At 52.3% G+C, this 18,603-nt stretch overlaps 2 protein-coding genes across 5 annotated transcripts; one reads left to right on the forward strand and one right to left on the reverse strand.

Annotated features, from left to right (window-relative positions):
• Window positions 1-7,670: 7,670 nt before the first annotated feature.
• COPS6 (COP9 signalosome subunit 6) lies at window positions 7,671-10,381 on the forward strand. Its single transcript, XM_055340564.1, has 10 exons — window positions 7,671-7,818; window positions 8,040-8,165; window positions 8,359-8,490; window positions 8,845-8,933; window positions 9,026-9,088; window positions 9,404-9,451; window positions 9,529-9,643; window positions 9,737-9,829; window positions 9,922-10,022; window positions 10,129-10,381. Exons 1-10 carry the CDS (start codon window positions 7,695-7,697, stop codon window positions 10,267-10,269), a joined length of 1,032 nt encoding a protein of 343 aa, XP_055196539.1. The 5' UTR covers window positions 7,671-7,694; the 3' UTR covers window positions 10,270-10,381.
• An 883-nt stretch (window positions 10,382-11,264) lies between these two features.
• MCM7 (minichromosome maintenance complex component 7) lies at window positions 11,265-18,573 on the reverse strand. 4 transcript variants are annotated; one of them, XM_055339367.1, is made up of 15 exons: window positions 18,415-18,573; window positions 17,197-17,276; window positions 16,735-16,899; window positions 16,446-16,570; window positions 16,189-16,369; window positions 15,746-15,883; window positions 15,291-15,440; window positions 14,994-15,108; window positions 14,773-14,904; window positions 14,438-14,521; window positions 13,765-14,158; window positions 13,384-13,467; window positions 12,639-12,807; window positions 11,795-11,904; window positions 11,265-11,633 (listed from the first exon to the last, which is right to left on the reverse strand). In XM_055339367.1, exons 1-15 carry the CDS (start codon window positions 18,443-18,445, stop codon window positions 11,432-11,434), a joined length of 2,160 nt encoding a protein of 719 aa, XP_055195342.1. In that variant the 5' UTR covers window positions 18,446-18,573; the 3' UTR covers window positions 11,265-11,431. The 4 variants fall into 4 exon arrangements, with proteins under 4 accessions (XP_055195342.1, XP_055195344.1, XP_055195345.1 ...); XM_055339369.1 differs by lacking the exon at window positions 18,415-18,573 and adding an exon at window positions 17,848-17,907; XM_055339370.1 differs by lacking the exon at window positions 18,415-18,573 and adding an exon at window positions 17,512-17,644.
• Window positions 18,574-18,603: the final 30 nt, after the last annotated feature.

Genomic DNA, 18,603 nt, shown 5'->3' on the forward strand with positions numbered 1-18,603 from the left:
AGAAATGGTCCGTGTCTGCATGGAGCCAACACAACAGGTTCAAGAGTCAAATGTTCTTAGCTGACCCTTGACTTACTGTGAGTGACCCTCTGGCTAGTGACTCACCTTCTCTGAGCCTCAGTTGTTACTTCTGTGAACAGTAGTTACCAGATCAGAGTTTTGTGAGGCTTAAAAGCCAGCATGAGGCCAAGAGTTTGCCTAGAGGCTGCAAGGATGTGTTCTCAGGACATGTTACTAACCATTCACATCAGTAGGAGGATCTACCAAGTGCAATTCACAGCTTAGGGAGGCCCCACACAGGTCCTATGGTGTCTGTCTTTCTAGACAGAATGGACATCCCCCAAAACATTTTTAAAGAGCATTTACAGACTCTTTCAGATTAATCTCGTCTGTTGTTTTAACATACTTTTGAGCGACAATAAGGCATCTTCTGTCTTTAACATACTCTACATTTCCTCAAAAGATAGACTCCACAGTTACAGAATAGGATTCAAGCATCTGTTAGCCTTTGTTTGTTTGTTTGTTTGTTTGTTTTACATAAAAAAGGGGGGGTTTGTTTCATACACCAAGCATGATGCACTTTTTTGGGTAATTTTAAAAATGTGGTAAAATTGGGCAGCCTGGGTGGCTCAGCGGTTTAGCGCCGCCTTCAGCCCATGGTGTGTTCCTGGAGACCCGGGATGGAGTGTCCCCACCCCCGCATCTGGCTCCCTGTTTGGGGCCTGCTTCTCCCTCTGCCTGCGTCTCTGCCTCTCCCATTCTCTCTCTCTCTCTCTCTCTCTCTCTCTCTCTCTCTCTTTCTGTATCTCACGAATAAATAAAATCTTTTTAAAAATTGTGGTAAAATATACTTAACATAAATTTTACCATCTTAAAAAAAAGATTCATTTATTTATTTGAGAGAGAAAGAGAGAGCGCATGAACACAGAGGAAGAGGGAGAAGCAGACTCCCCACTAAGCAGAGAGCCAGATGCAGGGCTCCATTCCATGACTCTGAGATCAGGACCTGAGTTGAAATCAAGAGTCCAGCTCTCAACCAGAGCCACCCAGGCGCCCTGCTAAGGTCCCTCTTGAGACAGAAGTTTCTTTCATACTAACCAAATGCATAGGGCCTCTGTCCAGTGTGGATACTGATGATGTGGCTGAAAGCAGTTTCACGTGTGTGCATATATAAGGTTTCTCTATAGCATGGCCCCTCTGGTGGCTGCTGAGAGCCCATCAAGGCGTAATGCTTTGTCACACCCAGCACAGTCCTAAGGTCTCTCTCCAGTGTGGACACACTGACGGGTGAGCAGACTTTTTTCATTGTTTGCTTTTATAAGGTTTCCCTTTAGTGTGAGCACCCTGACGTTTGGTGAGATCCCTGCTCAAACAGGTTTCCTCACCCCCATCACACGTGTTGGGCCTCTCTCTGATGACAATGTTTTGGGGTGTGATAAGGTTTGAACCCGGTAGAAGAATTTCCCACAACCCCTGCATTTATAAAGCTTCTCTCCAGTGTGACTTCTCTGTTGTAGGCAAAGACTTACCAGTAACAGTTTCCCCCAAGGAATGCATGTGTAAGGTGTCTCCCCATTGTGCAACCTCTGATGTTGAGAAAGCCATGAGCAATTCCTGAATGCTTTTCCACACGCACGTTTATATGGTTTCTCCCTGGGATGAATTCTCTGGTGTCAGTGAGGTGCGTTCTGCCTCAAGGCTTTCCCACAGTGGCTGCCCATAAATGAGTTCTCCCTGTGGTGGATTTTCCAGGGCTGAGTAAGGGCAGAGCGCCCTGTGATTGCTCTCCTATGTTCATTAGCCACAAAGGGCTTCTCTCTGGCATGTTTTCTCAGATGCTAGAAGGGGGGGTTTCTGAGCAGATTTCCCCATACACTACATAAGAGGAATTCTTTACTTTGGGGGTTTTCTGATGCTTACTAATGACTGAGCAACCCAGTTTACTCTTTCTTTCTTCTTTCTTTCTTTCTTTCTTTCTTTCTTTCTTTCTTTCTTTCTTTCTTCTTTCTTTCTCTTTCTTCTTCTTTCTTTCTTTTCTTTCTTTCTTTCTGGATTTATTTATTTATGAGGGGGATAGGGGCAGAGGGAGAGAGAATATTATGCAGACTCCACACTGAACACAGAGCCCAAGTGGGGCTCAATCTCATGACTCTGAGATTACAGCCTGAGCCAAAACCAAGAGTCAGATGCCCAACCGACTGTGCCACCCAAGTGCCCCCCAAATTAACTCCTATCTTTCTTTTTTTTCTTTAGTATTTATTTATTTATTTTTTAAGTAGGCTCCATGCCCAGTGTGGGGCTTGAACTCATGTTCTCATGATGGAGAGTTTCACACTCTACCAACTGAGTCAACCAGATGCCTCATAAGATCTTTCTTTCTATGGGATGTTGACATTTCTGTCAGCTTTGTTATGATTACAGGTTTTTTCCCCAGTGGGGGAGGAGGAGGTTTCTATGGACGATTGTTGCTTTGCTAGAACAAGACCTGGAGAAAGGGGATACTTTTCTCTCTGTCTTGTGGAATTTTGCTGCTATTTCTAAACAGCTCGTAGATTAGGAATAGTCAACTCTTCCATTTATATCTGCTGCTTCATGATCACCACCTCCTGGAGTACTCAGTTTATCCTTGGTTGTCAATTTTTAGCCTAAGATAACAAATTGGAAGGTAAATGCCATTAATCTCTGTGGTAAAGAAAAGAAACATTCCACAAAAAGTCTAGAATGATTTACACGACTATGAGATAAACGGGCAGGCAGCCCGGGCATTGGAGGCAGACAGAGCCTCAGCGAGAATTCTAGCTCCACCACTGAATTGCTTGGAGGCCCTGAGTCTCATGTGTGAAGTAGGGATAGAAACTATATTCTACCTAGTTCACAGATTTTTTTGGATACAGAATGTGTGTGAAAGCCACAAGCACTGTACGTGACATACTTATTCAGTAAACAGTAGCTGGTGTCATCTTCCAAAAGCACTTGCTGGGGGCATCTGGCTGGTTCAATCAGTAGAGTGTGTGACTCTTGATCTCAGGGTTGTGAGTTCGAGCCCTACGTTGGGGGGAGAGGTTACTTAAAACAACAACAACAACAACAACAACAACAACAGCAACAGCAACAACAACAAGCACTTGTTAAGTACATTCTCCTTCGCACATAGGTCAACGTGGGTTTCTGGCAGCTGCCCAGAAGAGGAAGAGATTTTAACAAGAATGCCCATGGGGCACCTGGGTGGCTCAGTGCTTGAGCGTCTGCCTTTGGCTCAGGTCATGATCCTGGGGTCCTGGGATCCAGTCATGGGATGGGGTCCCACATTGGGCTCCCCACAGGGAACCTATGTCTCCTTCTGCCTCTTTCATGAATAAATAAAAGCTTTAAAAGAAGAAGAAGAATGCCCTTGTGTCCCACACTCATAATCAACTTAACTTCAATGTTCTTAATGCTTCCATTCTCGGCTAACTGCATCTCCCCTAGGAAGATATTTTACCTCCAGCCACGGCCTGCCTTACTTCTCCCTGCCTTCACACCCCTGGCCCAGCAACCAGCTCATAAACCACATTTTGTCACTACCTGTGGTCTCCGGGTGACAGAGGAATGTTATCAACACGTTGGAAGCAATTTGGAGTAGTGGAGAATAGCCAGTTTGATAGATGAAGAAAAACAATTGCAAAATAAGAGTCATATCCTACTTTCAATTAAATCTGTCCCTAAAATAGATCTTGCCATTATTTCAAGATACACCACCAGAGTAAGTTACATAATGGCCACCCGAGGGTGTCAAACTCTAATCCCTGAAACTTGTTATTTTATTTGGAAAAAGGATCTTTATAAATCTAATTAAGGAATTTGAGATGAGATTAGCCTTTTATTTTTAACTCTGGGGAAACTGAACCTAGAGCTCTTGTGCTTGATCCCACTGATGTGTCACTCCTCTATCACAAGAACTAGGAAGATATTCATAGAAGAAATGAAGGCAAAAAAAAGAAGAAGAAGAAATGAAGGCTCAGAGGATTATTGACTATGTTGGTTCAGGAGGAAAATCCCCTTAAGGTAATAATGGTGACTAGAAGGAGCTCAGCTGGGACAAAGGACTCCAGCAGCCAGACCTCTGTCCTGTATCTATATTTTCACCCTAATAACAGAAACCAAAGAACTAAAAAGAACCTTGTTTTCAGAATAGGTATTATAAATTATTTACTGGAAAGGAGTCCAGAAAGACACAATCTACCCAGAAATTCAGGAGGTACCACCCCTCCCCAGGCGAGCCGAGAAGGTACTGAAATGTGGCTGCTGACTCTGGAGCAAAAGGCCAAGGAAAAAACAAAGAGCCTGAGGGGTCAGTTTCCCTGGTGCCTCCTCCACTGGGCCCTGTCTTTCTGGTCTGGAGATCAGTGAGGTCTCCTGCTGGTTGTCGCTGTAGCCCCTGACAAGCACGCAAGATTCCTCAGTCCTTGTTCCTGTAGGAGAAGATGTGCCTGAATCCAGCTGCTGGGGTCTGGACAAGGTTTGCAGAGGAGAAGAGGCTCAAGTGATCTTGCCTCGGCCGGTGTCTTTGCTGCTTCTATACCTAAATATGTAAGTAGGAATTGGTGGGTACAAGTGTTAGAGGGGATTCTCCCTTCTGGGACTGCTGTCTGTAGAGGGTGACAGTGGGACCCGCCGATCTCGCAAGGTAGAGGAGGAGAAAGGGAAATCACAGTTTTACTCAAAAGCGGGGCCAGTGTAGGCAGGGAGGGCATTGCTCCGTGCAACAGCGCCACCTGCGGGACACAGCCGCCGGGCACACGACGCTGAAGAGCTCCGGACCCAGGAAGCTTCAATTCTATAGCCTGATAGCTCCGTTGGGGTGAATCAAGTCAAAGTGATGAATAATAAGATGGGGAGAGCCTAGAAGGCCTCACTAGTAAGCCAGGAATGGTATATTTAAGAGCACAGTCGGTCTGGCCCAAAAGGTTTTTTTTTTTTTTAATTTTATTTATTTGTGATAGTCACACACACACAGAGAGAGGCAGAGACATAGGCAGAGGGAGAAGCAGGCTCGTGGGATTCGATCCTGGGTTTCCAGGATCACGCCCTGGGCCAAAGGCAGGCGCTAAACCGCTGCGCCACCCAGGGATCCCTCAAAAGGGGTTTTATATGAAGTGGTGCTACTGCTTTGGAAGAAACCTGAAACCAAGGGGTGGATTAGTAGGGACCAGAAGTCTCAGTTTCCCCTGAATGCCTGGGCTGAGTTCCCTGATGGCTCAGCTAAGGTGAACTCTGATGGGGCCCATGGGGCGGGGGTCTGTTGCTGCCCAGCTTCAGGCAGGGCCAGCCACACAAAACAGAAAGCCAATGTCATGGCTCTGCTCAGTGGGCAGAACTCAAAGCTGTTCTCATCATAAATCAGGCCAGTAGTCCTCCCCACCCCCCCACCCCAAGCCCCAGGAGCCTAGTTACATTTCACTGACTTGGGCTGTTGGCCAGTGGCCTGGCTGCCTGGTTTGCCACTTGAAATGACAGGGAAGATTATAGGCACATGCTTTGGGGCAGTGAACACACCTTGGCTCTGGCAGTTCAGTCACTCGTGTGTATGCCTGTGGCGGGGACCTGGTCTCTGATAAGGCCAGCACTTTTAAGTTGCTGATCAAGCCTGCACTGTCCAGAAGCTCCCTCTCATGCTTAAATCAACTCCATTGAACCTTTGACACCTTCTAGGGGCTCTCTTGGTGCTGATGTCCTTGTACAGTCTGGTCCCCTGATTGAGGCCATATCATTATGGCCCTTGAAACTAAGCTGTGTCATGTTTTCAATTTTGCAGACCATCTACAGTCTGACATTGGGGTGCACAAAGCTCTTTCTCACAAAATCTACCTAACAATGGGTCAGTAGTTAAGGTGTCGGATGGACATTCTATGCTCCCTGCCATCCACAGCATCTGAGTGCCAAGGGCTGGAACGATGTCCTCCAAATCATTCCTACCTCTCTTACCTCCTCTTGGTCCACGAACCTTAGTAAGGCATCCTGGTTGCTAAATGTGGCTGTCCCCTGAATGTGTTTGTCTCCTCCTGGTTGGTCTTGACCAGAGGGTACTGATTAGGATGGAAGGAGGGCTTTCTAGACTTGTTCTGAAAATTAAAGATTTTGCCCTGACCATGCCTTGGAATGACACTTCTCCCTGTCCCCCCTCTCCCCACCCCATGGCTACCCCAGGCCATCCTGGTTGCAGGCAAAAGGGAGCCTAGCAAACTCCAACTTAATTTTATTTCGGCCACCAGGATTCTCTTCATGGACTGACATAATTCTGGATCATAAAGACAATGACCATTTGATTGAGGGTGCTGCTCTCCAGCTCCCCTACAGTGGGCTGCGTGTGCTGTGGTGGGCTGAACAGTGGCCCCCAAACACAGCCAGGTCCCATCCTTGGAACCTGTGAATGTTACTTTACAGGGAAAAAGAGATTTTGCAGATCTGAGTGAAGTATGGATCTTCAGATGGGGAGATTATCGTGGATTTATGATTAAGGATCTTCAGATGGGGAGATTATCCTTTGTTATCCCAGTGGGCAGTGTATATAATGCCAGGTGTCTTTATAAGAAAGAAGCAAGGAGGGGTTTTATTGCACAAGGCGATGTGACTACAGAAACAGAGGGACAAAGAAAAAGATTTGAAGATGCTGCTAAAACACTGGACTTGAAGGAAACTGGAACACATTTCCTGGTACCTGCTGGTTGCGGGCACTGGAGTGGGCTCTGCAGGGTCAGGGCACAGGTCTTCACCTGCTTTCTGAGAGCTTTCACTTTGGATGTGGCACAGGCATACACTGAAAGAGCCAGCTAGACAAATGGGTAGGGGAGCAAGGGGGAGTAAATGCAGTGCACAGCGACATGCTTGAGCGTAGGAGTGGGGAGGGGTCGGAGTGGGCTGGGTTTGTCCCAAGTTTTGAAAGGCTGCTGGAGATGGAGGATAGAGGGAGGCCGGGAAGGGCTGGAGTGCTGGCCACGTTCCTAGTATGTAGGTAATACGGTATTTGCAAGGAGGAAAGGACACGCAGGTGAACCATTCACGACCAGGTTTCACCTCAGATTATCCATTCAGTGAAATACCTATTTAGGTCCTTGGGTGTCGGGCTGGACGCGACAGAGGCCCGCACGTGGGCGTGGGGCATACGAAGGGAACTGCCAGGGGAGCCGGCGTGGCTGAACTGAAGCACGAGGACCGAGGGCCGGGTGGCAGGCAGGGTCGTGACCCTGCGGGGCCTTGCACGCCATGGCCGGGGGCTCGGATCTTGTTCTGAGGGCAATAACGTGGTTCTTCATTAATTCTGCAACAGTCTTAGGAACTGGGCCGTTTTAATTTTTTTTGATTTATTTATTTATGATAGTCACACAGAATGAGAGAGAGAGAGAGAGGCAGAGACACAGGCAGAGGGAGAAGCAGGCTCCATGCACCGGGAGCCCGATGTGGGATTCGATCCCGGGTCTCCAGGATCGCGCCCTGAGCCAAAGGCAGGCGCCAAACCGCTGCGCCACCCAGGGATCCCGGAACTGGGCCGTTTTATCCCGGTTTTACTGACGGACAGTAAGGCTGGGAGCGCGCAGGGTGAAGTAATTTGTCCCAGATCTGCCCCCGCCGCAAGCGCGAGGCGGGACCGGGTCTTCCGAAGTCCACCCGCTCCGGGGCCGGCCGCCCCACCCGCCGAGGCCCCGCGCCCACTGAGCATGCGCCGCTGGCCTACGGAAGCCGACAGGGAGGGGGCGGGGCGGAGGCTGGCGGGCGCGGGGAAAATGGCGGCGGCGGCGAACGGGACTGGAGGGAGCAGCGGGATGGAGGTGGATGCAGCAGGTAACGGGCCTCGCGGAGGCGGCCTCTGGTGACGCCCCCCGGGGAGCGACAAGGCCCCCCTGGACTCCCGGGAGGAGTCAGCAGTCGGGACGGCAATACCGCCCCCTGGACTAACTTGCGGGAGGGATGTATGGCTCCGGCTCTGCCGTCTCCCGCTCGCAGCTCCGGGGCAGAACGTGTGGCCCCGGCGCTCACTCGTCCTCCTTTTCCTCCACCCTCAGTAGTCCCCAGCGTGATGGCCTCCGGCGTGACGGGGAGCGTCTCCGTCGCTCTTCATCCCCTCGTCATTCTCAACATTTCAGACCATTGGATTCGCATGCGCTCCCAGGAGGGGCGGCCTATGCAGGGTGCGTGCTGGGCGTAAATCTCCAACCCCCTCTCCTTGGTCACCCCCCCCAAGTAGGGGTCTTTGCCCCCTCCCTTCCTGAGGCCACTCCCCCCTCCCCAGGTCACCGTGTCTCCAGCATTGCGTTCCCACTGACCTCGACCCAGGGACCGGATTCTTAACCCTCCTGTTTTACGTGTCGCTCTCTCCCCCAGTGATTGGGGCGTTGATCGGGAAGCAGGAGGGCAGAAATATCGAGGTGATGAACTCCTTTGAGCTGCTGTCCCACACCGTGGAGGAGAAGATTATCATTGACAAGGAGTATTACTACACCAAGGAGGAGCAGTGTGAGAGGGGGATAGACTCGGGGGTGAGGAGTGGGAGTGAGAAACAAAGGCAGAGTAGGGAAGATGGAGAGTGATGGGAAAAAATAGGAGAATGGGACAAGAACTGTGTTTGTGTGAGGAGAGTATCACAAAGGATCTCAGAAAAGGAACAGTTTAGGTACCCACCCCCCCACCCCCCCACCCCCCCCCCCCCACCCCGACAGTAATAGATGAGAGAAGATAGAAGGGACTAATTATTGAGAACTGAGCCAGGAGTTGAGCGGGGAGGGGAGAAGCTGATGAAAAATATACCAGGAGTTTCCAATGAAGGGAAGGTGATTTAAAGAATGATACCCTGTGCTCTTTCCTCTGCAGTCAAACAGGTGTTCAAGGAGCTGGAGTTTTTGGGTTGGTATACCACCGGGGGGCCACCTGACCCCTCTGACATCCACGTCCACAAGCAGGTACACATGCATGCTGGGGCATGCTGGGGCAGGGCTTGAGCAGGGGAGGGAGAAAGATGGGCATTGACACCCACGTCCCCATTCCCTTCCAGGTGTGCGAGATCATCGAGAGCCCCCTCTTTCTTAAGTTGAATCCTATGACCAAGCACACAGATGTGAGTAATACTGACCCCATGCCCACTTAGGCACGGTACCGTGGCGGACAAGCATGACAATCTTACCCTCCTCCCCTGCTGTGCTTTACATCTCTGTTGGGCTGAATCTTCACTTGAGGTGAATTCTCCGCTCAGCAGCTGTGTGACTTTAGGTTAATCATTTAATCTCAGAACTGCTTTTTGCCCTATGTATAAGGTGGGGGTTAGCCTTACTTCAGTGGGCCCTTGGGAAGATTGAGTGGGAAAATCTGCAGAAGAGCCAGTACAGTAGCCCAGGTGCACTTGATGTAAGAGCTGTCTCTCGTTGCTTTACAGCTTCCCGTCAGTGTTTTTGAGTCTGTCATCGATATAATCAACGGAGAGGTAATGCCCTGCCTTTCAACCCCGCGGTCCTGCTCCTTGGCCTTTCCTGCTCCTGACTCTGCTTTTGTGCCCTGTAGGCCACGATGCTGTTTGCGGAACTGACCTACACTCTGGCCACAGAGGAAGCTGAACGCATTGGCGTCGACCACGTGGCCCGGATGACAGCCACAGGCAGCGGCGAGAACTCCACAGGTAAGGAAGACTGGAGGTGTATCCTTGGCAGTGGGGGGTGGAAAGCGTGGCCAGGTGGGTTTTCAACCTTGGCCTCTCCTTATCTCCCCCCAGTGGCCGAACACCTGATAGCGCAACACAGTGCCATTAAGATGCTGCACAGCCGGGTCAAGCTCATCTTGGAATATGTCAAGGCCTCTGAAGCGGGTAGGACAGGCGTCTCCCTGGCACGCCTACCACTTTTTCTCACTCCTGAGGGTGACCTCATCCACATTAATGCAGTCCTTCTGTGCCTTTAGGAGAGGTCCCCTTTAACCATGAGATCCTGCGGGAGGCCTATGCTCTGTGTCACTGCCTCCCTGTGCTCAGTACAGACAAGTTCAAGACAGACTTTTACGATGTGAGTCTAAAATCCAGGCTGGGGAAGTGGGGTTTGTACATCATGTCTGCACGCAGGACCTGGGACTCAGACATTCCCTGGGCAACTGGTTTTCTGTTCCTTCCAGCAATGCAATGACGTGGGGCTCATGGCCTACCTTGGCACCATCACCAAAACCTGCAACACCATGAACCAGTTTGTGAACAAGTTCAACGTCCTCTATGACCGACAAGGCATCGGCAGGCGGATGCGGGGGCTCTTCTTCTGAGAGGGTACTTGAAGGGACAATGCACAGGTTGGACAGTGGTCCCACAGGGGAGGGGCATCACACTCCCTTTAGAGAAACCTCCTGTTGATAATAAAAGAGGAGCAGCCCCTCAGCACCTCTTGCAGTGGCTCTGTCCTCTCTGTTGGGCACAACACGGCTTTCTCAACTCGGATCTTGAAAGGAGGCCCTTGGTTCCAGCCTTGCTCGGCAGGACAGCCTGATTGGGAACTCTCTGCCACTTGAGGTGACCCCCTGTCCTGTCAGGTGGATGCATCTATACTGGGCCAAAGGCTGCCTGCTTCCACCCAGGCGAGCTCTGTTCTCTAATATCTCCCAGTGCAGAGACCAACCATATACACTTGACAAATGACTGCTTCTCCAGGCTAAGTGAATTCAAGTCTTTTTCACCAAGTGCAGAGGAGTATTTTCATTTCTGTGAAGGACTGCCCAAAAGCTCTGATCCCATGGCATAATTTATTGCCAAGAGGGAGAGGTTCTCTTGTCTTCTTTGCTAATGTTTACTGAGTGCTTACTACAGCGCTATTTATCCATACCCGACCCAGGAGCACCCCTCAACACTAGGAGGCAGAGCGCATACTTTAGAGAGACTGGTATATACAATTATGTGTGCCAGTTGTTCCATCTCCACCTGCCACCCTCCAGTCCCATCATCGCCCCTAGACAGAGCTTTAGAGTAGGAGTTGGGGATAAAGGAAGATATGAGCATTGAGGCATTTCAACAAGTGGAAAAGGAGAGGTGTTGGTTCAGAGGCTTTCCAGAGCCAGGGGGTGGGGGCACAGTAGGCCCAGGGGGACTGGAGATCTAGTGCAGATATGATCTCCACACAGAACCTACGTACAGGCCAGGGACACAGCAGGGAGGATCAGTTCCTGGCAGGCAGAGTGGGGGCTTTAACTCCGTAAATTTATGTAGTCTACGGGGTAAGACACTGAAGGGAACGAGACTCTAGAAAACCCATAATACCCTGTTTGAATAGAATATAGCAATCTACAAACACTTTATTAGCAAGAATAAAACAAGTGCAGCTCAGGAGAAACGGGGGGGGGGTCTTCCTTTCCCCTCAAAGGCATCATGAGGTCTCTTGAGGGAGGGGTGGGTCAGCACAAAGGGGGACCCCAATGTCTCGCAAGCTGGATGGAATCAGACAAAAGTAATCCGTGTCCGGGCAGTATTAACCTGCCAGACATTTAACTCCTCATACTCATCTAGAGCCGCCTGGAACTGGGCAGGCGTGAAGCCTCGGGATATGCAGCGCTGCTCCGCTTCTGAGAACCGCACACTTCGGCCCTCGGAGACCAGCTCCCGGACAGTGGCAAAGATCACATCTGCGGGTCTCTGGGTCCTGGAAGAGCATGGGTGTGTAAGAGCAAAGGACCCCAGGCCAGTGTTAGGATCTGAGGCCAACATCCCCCCGTGTGGATGCAGAAGCTGTAAAGATAAAGATTAGTCTGCTCAGAGAAAGTCAAGGCACCTCCTGCTGCCTTCTCCGCTCATACCACTCACCTTGCCATCTGCCCCTTGTCGCCCAGAAGGGAGTCCTTTGACATCTCCATTAGCCTTATGGCTTCATTCACATCTTCCTTCTCCACTGTGTCCACCATCCGCAGACGCGCCTGCGGGGAAGGTAGGGAGAGATGGGAACGGGAGGAGGGAATGGAAGCAAGTCAGGGAGCCCCCCTCGCTGCGGCTGGAAGCCAGGCACCCCCAACCCTGAGAGGAGAACCCCCCGCCCAGCAGCCGCAGTGCGGGGCCGGCACTGTCAGACCGAGACAAGTGCAATGCGCGGGCAGCGTCCAGCAATTGCCCAAGTCTCCGCCTCTCAACGCTGGCCAGTCCCGGGGTTCAGCTGTCCTGGGAGGGAGACCAGACCCTTCTGAGCTCCCCCCGGGGGCTCCCCCACAGCGGGACAGACAGGGCAGGGGGAGCTCGGCCAAGAAGGCGACTGGCAGAGAGGTCGCATCCCTGGGGCTCGGGAAGTGCTAGCTCAGCAGTAGGTCAGGTAATCACACTACCTGCACGAACAGCACTTTGGAGCCCCCGGGACTAAGGTCCGAGGCGTGCGGCCACAAAGGCCGCTTTCTAGTGAGGGGCCTACATCCCAGGGAGTGGAGGCGACCCTGTCCATCCCATGGGTGAGGCTGGAACGGTGGGCGCAGACCTTTCCCTCCGGGAACGCCGTGCGTGCCCTGCCGGAGCAGCAAGTACCCACAGTGCGGTAGCACGGAGGACCGCTATCTGCACTGTCAGCACTTTAGCACCGGCAGGGCCTGAGTGGGAGGGAGGCGGCCTGGGGCGGAGCAGGCGGGGGCCCGGTAAGCAGCGGATGGCCCCCCACCACCACGCTCACCAGGGCGGTGGACAGCCGCAGGATGGCCAGCAGCGTCCGGGCCGATGTGTAGGTGGCATCCTTGCTGGCCCAAGCCTCTCGCCTCATCTCCACGTACGCTGCTGTTATGTAGTCGGCCAGGGACTCTGGCACTGTGGGCTGCTTCTCCCGGCACATGGCGATGTAACGTCTATGGGAGAGAAGGTTCCCGGGAAAGCAGGACCCAGAGTTTTCCATTTAAGAAAAACACTTACAGGACACCCCTCCCTGCCACGTAAGTGGGGGAAAAACAAATTAGCTTGAACATCACTGATGGGAGTTCCCCAAGAGTTTTTACAGGAGTTAGATAAGATAAATACATCTGTCATAAAAGATGGTCAAGTCCCCCTCCCTGAAGCTAGGACCTGGGGGTGAGGAGGAATACACCTTGTTTACTTCAAGAGAACAAGGTAACAGAGAAGGAGAACTAAGTGATTACTGGGACCCCTTGGACAGACCCTGGGGAGCAAACAGGCAAATATTTGGAGCAGCATCCAACTACACAAGATCTGAACCTGCCTCCACCTGGAGACTGGCAGTTGGTGTGAAAGGTTCTGATGCCAGGTTCTTGTGAGGCCAGGTTGGGGGTGCCCAGACTCCCTGTCCTCAGCCCCAGACATGGGGCGATAGTGAAAACCACCCTGTGTTCCCGGAGACACACAGCACCAACTGCTACTACGTGGGGTGACACGTCGCGCATCCTGGCCTTTCTCCCTGGTTCTCCTACCTCATCAGTTTCATGTCCAACGGCTCAAACTGGGCTGGGGGCTGCCGGCTGTGCTGGTGCACGTAGGTGATGTGCTGGGCCAACCTGGGAAGAGCAGAGGCAAGTAGAAACCACGTCCTTGGGACTCCACACCCTGTGCCCAGCTCTCTAGTCATGCCTCAGCTCTACCATCTCTTCTTCACAATGTGATTGGGAGTCTCTCTCAGCAAACTCTCACCAGTATTTCACTCCTGACCTCCATTTTCCTAAAGAACTATGGTCTAGCTCCCACACTAAGAAGGGAATTTCTATAAGTAGGGAACTGGAGGAGTTTCCAATGTCTTCTGCTTCCCTACGGATCATCAGGGATGTGTGTCCCCTGGAGTGCTGAGCTTTACTCACCGGAGATCATTGTCCCGGTCAGGCCGGTCCTGGATCAGCCAAAGGAGATCAAATCGGGACAGCAGCGCAGCAGGAAGCTGTATGTTCTGCTCCAGACTGCGGCGAGGGTTGTAGCGCCCGTAGGCAGGGTTGGCGGCGGCCAGGATGGAACAGCGGGCATTGAGTGTGGTGAGAATGCCGGCCTTGGCAATGGAGATGGTCTGCTGCTCCATGACCTCATGGATGGCTGTGCGGTCTGCCTCGGCCATCTTGTCAAACTCATCAATGCAGCACACTCCCTGGTCAGCCAGCACGAGGGCCCCGCCCTCTAGGGTTAGTTCTCCGCTCACAGAGTCTCTCAGTACAGCCGCTGTGAGCCCCACTCCTGAGGAGCCCCGGCCCGTCGTGTACTGGCCTACACGGCAGGATCAGGAACAGGAAAAAAAGCAGACATGCTAAGGAAGAGGAAAAGGAATAAAACAAGGAAAGAAGCAAGAACAGGGCTGAAATGAGGTCTGCCTGGGAGCACTCCACCGACCTATTAGGTTCAGGCTTTTGTGAGGCAGTGAAGAATCAAGTGTATGCAATGGAAAGCCCTCTCCTCCCTGACCCCCCCTCCCCACCCAAGGGACAGACTAAGTGCCGGGGTCCCACCATCTGGTACATGCACCCCTCCCAGGATTCCGCTACTCACTGCGGGGTGCCAGGCGATCGATGTAGGATAACAGCTGGGACTTGGCCACACCTGGGTCCCCCATCAGGCAGATGTTGATGTTGCCTGAAAGAAGGGGTGAAGCCCCCAGATGAGCCTTCTGTCCATGCAAGTGCCAAACAACAGACCAATTCTTTTGAGATTCTGCCCAGGAACCAGTACCGTCTCTTCTCATCCCTCCCCAGGCCCATGAAGCCAAGATGCCAACTCTTTTTTTTGTCCCGGAACATAGCATCACAGATTTGATCTGTGTCACAGGGTACTGGTCCTTGCCATCCTGGCTCCCTGCCAACCACCCCCTCATTTCCCCACCTTACCCCTGATCTTCATGCCCCGAGGAGACTGGTCCACCCCTCCCACCAGCAGGAGCAACAGGGCCTTTTTCACGTCTTCGTGCCCATAGATCTCCGGGGCGATGGAAGCTGCCAGCTTCTCATAGAAATCTTCCTCTGCAGAAAAGTTCAGAGTATTTGGGAGAGGGATGAGGGGTGGGGGCCAGGAAGTAGTTTGTGTTCCCAGGCTCCCCCAGGGGACTCACCTGTAATTTGCGTCAACTCCTCCCTGCTTAGCTCTACAGCTGCAGACTCGTCGTCCTCACTCTTGCTCATTTTCACAACTCGGTGGGCTTCCAGGTAAGTTTCAGAGAGGAGACCCTTGGGCAAGAAAACCAGGGCCATCTTTATGGATGAAGATCCTTTAATGTGCCTGTTAACAGGATTCCCTCAAGAGTTGCTTAAAAACTTTATGTGCTACTTTATCATTGACAATTCTCTGTGGAGGCGGTGAGAGTGGAAAAAGAGGAACATTTCCTCCTCCTTTCAAGCCCTTTTCTCACCTGTACCACCTGTCGGAACCCAGTGCGCAAGATGGGCAAGAAGATGCCAGTGACGCTGACATGGTCCCCGGGCTGGGCAATCCTTGTGTTTTCACCTTCTACCAGCACGGTGATGCTACGAGGGATGTTTCCCACGGGCACCTGGTCACTCTACAAGGGGAGAAGACCCATGGGCACAGAGAAAGGAATACAAAGCCTATGTATAAGGACCTCCTCTTTCTCGGGCCCAGGCATCCCATACCCTACTTCTCAGCCTCAGATGAACCGGCTGGAGGGAGCCTGCGATTTTTGCCCCTTCCCAACTCAACTATAAAGTTCAAGTTAAACCTCCTTCCCACTCTAGGTGACCTCTCTGCCTTAGCCCCTTTTGTTTTTTCTTTCTTCTGCTCTGTGACTATAGAACCTAAGTGGACACCAGAACCCCACCCTCCCTGGGCCACATACCACAAACTCACATGTTCCTGCATCTTCATCTCTTGGAATTTGATGAATTTGGAACCACGTGTCTGCAGATACAGCCGCCCTCCTGAGCGATTGGTCTGGCACTCCTGGCTGGGGCACATGATCAGAGGCATGAAAGTAGGAGACTGGATCTAGGATGCAAGAAAAGAAAAAGCAAAAAGCCATGAGTCCGTCACCTGAGTCAACATTTCCTCTTCCCCACAGCACACATTGCACACTGCCAACGTTCTGACCTGTCCTGAGTCAATAATCATAGGAACCAAAAACCCATAAAGGATGATGGAAAGACCACCACGGAGCAGAAAAACAATGAGAAGTGAACACACAGTTGTGTTTCATAACAAACACAGCAAACAGCAGATAACTACCAGCAGTTAAAAGTAATTCTGGGGCAAACCACTAACAAGTATGTTCCTATTCCTTGCTCCCTACATACCGGCTGGTAGGTCTCTGCTCCACACTGGTCACAAGTGTAAGTGGCCACCACCATCCTGGGTTTGACTTCGGAGACACGAGTGACAATTCCACGTACAGTGACCAATTTCCCCACAGAGTCAGCCCGTACTTCCCGGATCACACGAGGCTTGTTACTGCTTGGGCCTTGAAAGTAGAGCTCACTAAGGGAGAGAAAAGAGTCATTACAAAGGTTCTGGAGCACAAGCTTCCACAGCCTTCCTCGCTGAGACCACTCACAATCTGCGCATGAGTTCGGGAGGGTACTGGTTTTGCGGGCTTCGGGCTGCCCCAGGGTCGCGGCTCCGCTGTTCCATCATCAGCCGATGTTCAATGTAAACATCCAGAACATCTTTGTTTACCACCTCAAGAGAAAGAAAAATAGAAGAAAAAATGTGTGGCAGGACTAGAGAACGAAAGACCACAAAAGGAACCAGGCAGAAATTACTGCCCCCTTTCTGCCAACTCTGAAAAACCGGTATCTGAGAAGCTTCCGGAAAGCAACCTGTGTTGTCCTGCAACCACTCACCTCCCTCTCCTTGTACTGAGGCAGCAGCTCTTGTACAGCATCAGCAAAGAGGCTGGTGTAGCGTCTGGCATTCTCACAGATGGAGTCCACCAACTCAGGGTCATCCTCAGCTATATCATCTAGGTCTATGTACATTGCCACTTGTTCCCGATGAGCCAGTTGAACCTGGGGTAAGGACGAGATAGTAAGAGCTGTGTACACCATGGTCAGCAGTGTCCCCCATCCACAAGGGTAGAAAGAAGCATGAGACAAAGCAATACTCACTTCTCAGCCCCCCAAAGACAGCCCTCTAACTTCTAAAGAACACACTGATCATTACCCACATAGAATGCCTTCCACTTACTAAATATTAAGAATCACACTGAAGCTGTCACCTACATGTACACTTACTGAAGCAAGCCAGGCCACCTCTTACAGCTCCTTAAGCAACCACCCATTCCCTCCACTTTTTCTATGACTCACCAACTGGTTCCCATACTTGAACTGCTTCTTGCCAAATTCATCATCCTGATAAAACTCTTGTAGGAATTTCTTAACCTTTTCTGTAAGGAAAACGTAAATCATGAGAATGAGTCTTTCAGATACTTTACCACAAAACCCCTTGATACGCTTCTTTAAAAAACTCGCTTTTACTTCGTAATTCTTACCAAGTAGAGCAGAACTCCTTCTAACAGGTCTATTCTCACCTAGAGAAGGGGCCCCGGGCAGTCAGGAGCTTTGCCCAACAACCTTCCCCCAGGGAATCCCAATATCTCCCTTAGTTACAAATCTCAGTACTCGTTCCCAAAGGCCTTTCACACCCCGCCACACGCTCTGAGCTCAAGGTTCTCAGTTTTTCTTCCACGCGTTGAGATTCCTCTTTTTCTTTCGGTCTCCTCAGTCTCTCCACTAGGCCCGTCCTGCACCCCACCCCCTCTCCCGCCACTGCTTCCGCTCTTAGTAAACAAAGAAGCACATGGGCCCAGATGCAGCCGCCTCACAGCCCGGGATTCCTCCGCCCAGGGCGGGAGCCCGTCCGGCGATTGGCCGGCTCGTCAAGGGCCACTCCGTCCCACCCGACCACCTCCTTTCTCGGCCTCCCGCGAAGCCCCCCAGTTTCAGGCACGCCCCCACCCTGAGCAGCTCTTTCCGAGGCCGCGGCGCGGAAGGACACTGTTTACAGACGACACTCCCTCCAGCGACGTCGCGCAACTTCCGCCCGCCTTCACTTCCGCTTAGAGGTTGGCCTAAAATGGCCAATCCCGGCACTCAGCGGCCGGGGCCCGCCCGCCCGCCCCCGGGACTCCGGCGCGTCTCGAGAGGGCGCGGGCGCTCCGAACGTCTAAGGGCGCGCAGGGAGGGGGGCCCGGGGTCCTGTCCTTGGGGGCGGAAAGCCCTTTGGGTCTCCTGAGGTCCCGGTCTCTCCTGGGCGCGACCCTCCCCCCGAGCCTCCAGCCCCGCTATCCACCCCTCCCCCGCCCACCGCGATCCGCCACTCCTTCCCCAGGCATGACTGGCTCTTCGACTTCGGCGGCCCGCGCGCCTCCCACGCACCGTCTGCCTCTGCCCTGCAGCCTCTCGACCCTGCCTCTGGCCGCGCGCCCCGGGGCCCCAGGGCCCCAGGACGCCGGCTCACGCCAACAGGTGTTGGACCGCAGGCTTCCCGCGCGGGACGCTCCTCCCAAGTTTGCATATCCTCACCTTTCTCGAGCACGTAGTCTTTAACTGCCATCGCCCGTGCGGCAGCGGTTGGCGGGCTCAAGGCGCTCACTCCCAGGACAGCAGAAAAGCGTCCGCGCGGCGGGCTCCTGCCGACCAACCGAAATTGGCGCGAAACGTCGCCGCCCACGTGACGGGCGCCGCTGCGTGCAGGCCTATCACAGAGGAGGC

Source organism: Nyctereutes procyonoides, unplaced genomic scaffold, assembly GCF_905146905.1.
Source record: "Nyctereutes procyonoides isolate TBG_1078 unplaced genomic scaffold, NYPRO_anot_genome, whole genome shotgun sequence".
Taxonomy (NCBI): Eukaryota; Metazoa; Chordata; class Mammalia; order Carnivora; family Canidae; genus Nyctereutes; species Nyctereutes procyonoides.

What these genes read in the sequence shown, in the direction of transcription:
- MCM7 (XM_055339367.1), bottom strand. Translation starts at nt 18,445, where the DNA reads ATGGCAGTTAAAGACTACGTGCTCGAGAAAG. An exon ending in AGATGAAGATGCAGGAACAT is followed by an intron (nt 15,441 to 15,745) that starts GTGAGTTTGTGG and finishes CTCCCCTTGTAG; the next exon opens with AGTGACCAGGTGCCCGTGGG. An exon ending in CGATCGCCTGGCACCCCGCA is followed by an intron (nt 14,159 to 14,437) that starts GTGAGTAGCGGA and finishes CCTGCCGTGTAG; the next exon opens with GCCAGTACACGACGGGCCGG.
- COPS6 (XM_055340564.1), top strand. Translation starts at nt 7,695, where the DNA reads ATGCGCCGCTGGCCTACGGAAGCCGACAGGGAGGGGGCGGGGCGGAGG. An exon ending in ACATCCACGTCCACAAGCAG is followed by an intron (nt 8,934 to 9,025) that starts GTACACATGCAT and finishes ATTCCCTTCCAG; the next exon opens with GTGTGCGAGATCATCGAGAG. An exon ending in TCAAGACAGACTTTTACGAT is followed by an intron (nt 10,023 to 10,128) that starts GTGAGTCTAAAA and finishes TGTTCCTTCCAG; the next exon opens with CAATGCAATGACGTGGGGCT.